The following is a 5,053-nucleotide window of genomic DNA, read 5'->3' on the forward strand; positions in this document are numbered from 1 at the left end:
CCCTCCGCTACTTTAACAAAAATAAGGGAAGCTGCACATGTATCGTAGACTTTTTAGAGGATGCAGATGAAACATCAGAGGCAATCGCAAACAACTTAAGGAGTTGTCTTCAAAATGCTGGTCTGATACATAATAAAATTGTGGCATATGGAGCAGACAACGCATCTGTCAATTTTGGAAAACACGAGTCTGTTTTGGTGCACCTAAAACAAATGTTGGATTTACCAAACCTTGTGCCAGGGTATTGCAGCACTCACATAGTGCACAATACAGCGAAACATGGCTTGAAAATGCTCTCTTATGATGTAGAGAATTTGGTCATCAAGGTGTTCAGTGAATTCTCGTCCAGTGCAAAGAATATTAGTGAACTTAAAGAGTTCTTTGACTTCCTGGAGACAGAATATTCGGAAATCTTACGCCATGTACCTACACGTTTTGTGACCCTTTTCACTGCCGTAGACAGGTTACTGAAGCATTGGCCTGCCCTCAAATCTTACTTTGTGAACAAAGGAGAGGAAAAAGTGAGCTGCACAATATGGGCCTTTCTTCCTCAGCAAGAGGACGCAGTATCCGATGGTGACATTATTACACTTCCCGAGCTGTACATCTACTTTGTGCACAACATTCTGAGCCAGTTTAACAACACCATAAAGGTTCTTGAAAGTGATTTCATCCAGGTAACTGAACTGCATGGCGTATTCAGCAGGCTGAGAAGAGAGATTCAGAATCGACAAGAGCAAGGCTTCTACGGGTACAAGGTGACACAGTTCTTGAAAAAACTGCCACCTAATGAGCAGAATAAATTTGTTGGCGATGCCCAACGGGCTTACACACGCACGCTACAGTACCTGGAAAAGTGGTTTGATTTCAGCGAAAACTCTTTCTATGTGTTGTGTGCACCACTCAATCTGGATGGACCCCTTGAGCTAGACAAACTGTGCGCTTTGACTACAAGCTGGGACATTCAAGTAGACGGAGATGAACTATTTACAGAAATGTGCTCATTGAATGATGCGCTACCAACCCTAAAGAGTTTGACAAATGATGCTGGATCGACATTTTCCCCACAGCAACAAGAGCGAATCAATGTCTCTGAGGTGTGGGTAGAATTCTTTAAGCGCTGGGAGGCCCCGAACTTGCTTAAAATTGTGCAGCATGTGCTTGCTATACCACCCACCAACGCATTTGTGGAACGCGTTTTCAGTGTTATGAAAAACCTGTGCACTAACAAAAGGAATCAGCTCCATGTGGACATGGTGAAAGCTGAGTTATTAGTGTACTTCAACTGTAAAATGACATGTGCCGAGTTTGCTGGATTTTTGAAGACAAAAGCAGCGAATGAGCTTGTGGTGGCAGCAAGAAAAGAACAGAAGTATAAATGTAAGTCGTTTCAATTGCCACGCTCCTTAAACCTGGGTTTGTTTTATTTTGTTTGTATCTTCTTTACACTGCAGAAGAAGTTAAAAAGTTTAATTGACAGTAATGTTTAAAATCTCTCCCTGGGGAGGCGAAGGGTATTTGAGTCACACGTTCCATTTCCCACATTCAAATCCTTGCAGCTCCTGGCCTTCTCCTGGTGCCTGCTCGGGCCTTGCAGTGAAAATGAGTGAGTGAGCGAAGGTGGGAGAGAGCGAGTGATGGAGGGAAGGGGGTGGAGTGAGCAGGAGTGGGACCTCCGGGCAGGTGGGCGGGACGAGGGTGTTTAGTTTTCTGCAATTAGAAAGTTGGCAACCCTACTTCTAAAGTCCCCCAGGGTCTGCTTCATCTTAGCCAGGTCAGAGTTGTTCCTAGAACTCTGGACACTTGGCGGTAGCTCCCTCTCTCCTGCCCTCACTACCTCTGATTTGTCACATGGGATGTGGTGTCCAGATTTCTCCCTTGGGAAAGGGTTTGGGGAGGATTCTGGTCCTGATTTTTCAGTTTCTCCAGTGCTACTTGGACTTGTTTCTCTCCTGTCCTTCTCCAGCGCAGGGAATGACTCATGTCTGGATTCTCTCTCTCTGTCCCAGCAGGTGAGGAGATGATGAGTGAGAATGTGGAAGAGAATCCTCAGCAGGAAGATCCTGAGCAAGTTGAAACTCACGGAACTTTATTGGGTAGAGCTGAAGCGACTGTGTCCTGGAGTCCAGAGTGTGGAAAAGCTGGTGGGTCTCAGCACAGCCCAGAGAGACAGCAGGGAAACCAGCCAGGGAAGAACATGGGTAAATCCACTCAATGTGAAGGTGGTTCGAAGAATCTTAGCAAAAATATGATGCACCAGAGATCCTCCAAAGGGGAGGGGAAAAACACATGCACCGAATGTGGGAAAAGCTTCAGCCGGAGTTTATACCTTATTATACACCGCAGAACCCACACAGGAGAAAGACCTCATAAATGTCTTCAGTGTGGGAAAAATTTTATTGGCATCCCAACCCTGAAAAAACATCAGAAAATCCACACGAGAGAAAAATCCTATCAGTGCCCCGACTGCGGGAAAAGCTTCGGTGAGCGATCACACCTTCTAGGCCACCAGAGAGTCCACAGAGAAGCAAAAACCTTCATATGCTCTCAGTGTGGGGAAACCTTCTGTAACTGGTCATCCTTTCTTAGACATGAGAGAATCCACACCGGAGAGAGAGCGAAGCCTTACAGCTGCCCTGAGTGTGGGGAGAACTTCCGTGATAGGACTGGTCTTGTTAGGCATCAGACAACTCACACGGGAGAGAAACCCTATAACTGCCTGAAGTGTGGAGAAAGCTTCAGTCGGCGCTCAAACCTGACCAGGCACCAGAAAGTTCACACTGGGGAGAGACCCTATAAGTGCCTCAAGTGCGGGAAAAGCTTCAGTCAGAAATCAACCCGCAGTAGACATCTGAGAACCCACTGGGGAGAAAACGAATAAATGCCCCGACTAGAACTGGCTGAAGTGAGTTAGACTGGAGCAGTCGAGACTAGCTTCCTTTTTAACTGCCAGATTTCTGTGTGCTTTAAAGTCCACATGTGGACTTGGATTGTCCTGAAAATTGCTGTGCCTCATCTGGGCCGGGGGCAGAGCTAGGGGTCGGGGGTTGTGGCCATTTGGTCTAGGGGTTCCTCTGATACAGCCCCCCAATAAGAAGCTGCTTTTACCATTCAGATTGCTCTGAAACCCTGTGCCAATTTAACCCCCATGAAAAGCAGGAAATATAACATTAGTGTACATGCTACTCCCACAACATAACCTTAACTCTGCCCTCTTTGTGTGAAGTCCCAACGGGCCAATAACACACATTTGCTCTCTACCTTTGCAGATGCTACAGAACACTTCAGGAATCGAGCACTGATTAGCAGTGTAGGACAAATTTGGCCACCTTCTGTTGCTAAGGGAAGACACTGGGGTAGGTCAGGCATAGTGAGCAGCTCTCACTTACACTCAAAAACCGAGCCTGCTCCACACAATCCACCCCAGAACAGCAAAATGTTCCCACTGCTTCACCCTTGCCCTGAGGATTCCTTGGGAGATGTGGCTTTCGCTGACCCCGCCGTAAGCCCCGGAGTCAGATGTGCATTTCTACTGGCAGAGCCTGCAGAACTCAGCACTGCAGTGAAGCATAACTGACCCTTTTAAAGTACACCTGCACCTCTCCTGCTATTCCAGGGCCAGCTCTGCCAGCCCACTCCAGCGAATCTCTTTCCCACTTAGTACAGTGGCGCCTCACACAGCGAAGGTAGTCAAGTGCATGCAGATGAATTCTAGGATTCAGATCTACGGAATACAACACGAGCAATGGTCCATCTTCTTAGTCCTTCATGTCTACTTATTATGGCAACACCTTCACTGAACCGTTCTCACTAGCTATTGCCAGCTCCAAGGGGCAGAGTTAAGGTTGCGCTGTGGGAATGACATTTACCTTCATGTCTTGGGTTTTACAGGTGTAGGTTTAGCCACTCGCTGCACTGGAGAAGGGCACAAGACAGCACTGGGCAGCCTTAGCTCTGCATTAACCAAGGTTTTGGACAGTTAATAGATTTGCTGATTCCAGAAATGTTGCCACCATGTGACTTTTCAGAGTCTGGTGACCCATCTCTGGTGTTAGGAGACAGCAGCCAGCCCCAGTCTTCTCCACCCGCCTCTGGCTCTGCCTGGGTTAGCAAAGGAAAAGCCTGTCCACCCTCCCAGCTGCTGGGAGTCCCTGTCCCAGCTGGAATCTTCTCCCTCATCTTACCTGGTTCCCCAGCCAGTGTCCTGTGGACTGGGTAGCTGGGGAACCGTTTTTTCCCTTTATTCACAAAGAGCCCCAGGGACCTGGGGCCATCCAGTGTTTAGGGACTAGGAGAGACGGGTTCTGGGAACCCGGGGACTGAGTGTGTGAATCAGTGAGTGATGGTGAGAGCGCAGAGACTGGAGAACTCGTTGCACTAGCAGAGCACAGCTCATCCTTACGAAGAGGAGCAGCAGCCGCAGCCACACCCAGAGAAGCTGAGACAGCATTTGCCCAGCTGCAGCTGGCTCGCCGTCACAGTCCGAAGGGATCTGGCAGCCCCTGGAGCGGCCAGCGGCTTGGAGAGAGACGGGGGTTCAGCTCAGGGAGTTCAGCCAGAGCCCTAGCGCGCTCTCTGGCAGTTGTAACATTTGGTTAAGATGCCGACAGAGTGCAGTGAACTCAAAGGGAATTTAACGAATGGCCGGGGTTCTGCCTCGCGAAGAAATGTCAAGAGCAACGAGGGCGCAGTTCTAAAGTAATTCTCTGCAATTGGGGCTGGCAACGTGGTGTCGTGTGTGTGTGTGTGAAGGATCTGGATTATATCAATGGATGAGGAGGTAATTTGGACATTTAAATAAAACACTGATTCTGGCCTGCATATTTATACCTGCCTCTGGAAATTTCCATTACATGCGTCTGACAAAGTGGGTATTCACCCACGGAAGCTCATGCTCCAATACGTCTGTTAGTCTATAAGGTGCCACAGGACTCTTTGCTGCTTTAACTAAAACACAGTTACTGTCCCCTTTCTTTTCAGTCCCTCACGCTAGAAAACAGTCCCCAGCAACAGTTAATTTCTGTTCCTTGGAACCAGCCTGATGAAACTTCTT

The 5,053-nt window shown here is 48.2% G+C and overlaps 1 protein-coding gene across 1 annotated transcript; it reads left to right on the forward strand.

Moving 5' to 3' along the window:
• The first annotated feature begins 290 nt into the window (after positions 1-290).
• LOC123378314 (zinc finger protein 157-like) lies at positions 291-3,273 on the forward strand. Its single transcript, XM_045031908.1, has 2 exons — positions 291-1,380; positions 2,013-3,273. Exons 1-2 carry the CDS (start codon positions 291-293, stop codon positions 2,879-2,881), a joined length of 1,959 nt encoding a protein of 652 aa, XP_044887843.1. The 3' UTR covers positions 2,882-3,273.
• The last annotated feature ends 1,780 nt before the right edge of the window (positions 3,274-5,053 follow it).

Source organism: Mauremys mutica, chromosome 10 (assembly GCF_020497125.1).
Source record: "Mauremys mutica isolate MM-2020 ecotype Southern chromosome 10, ASM2049712v1, whole genome shotgun sequence".
In the NCBI taxonomy this organism is placed as follows: Eukaryota; Metazoa; Chordata; order Testudines; family Geoemydidae; genus Mauremys; species Mauremys mutica.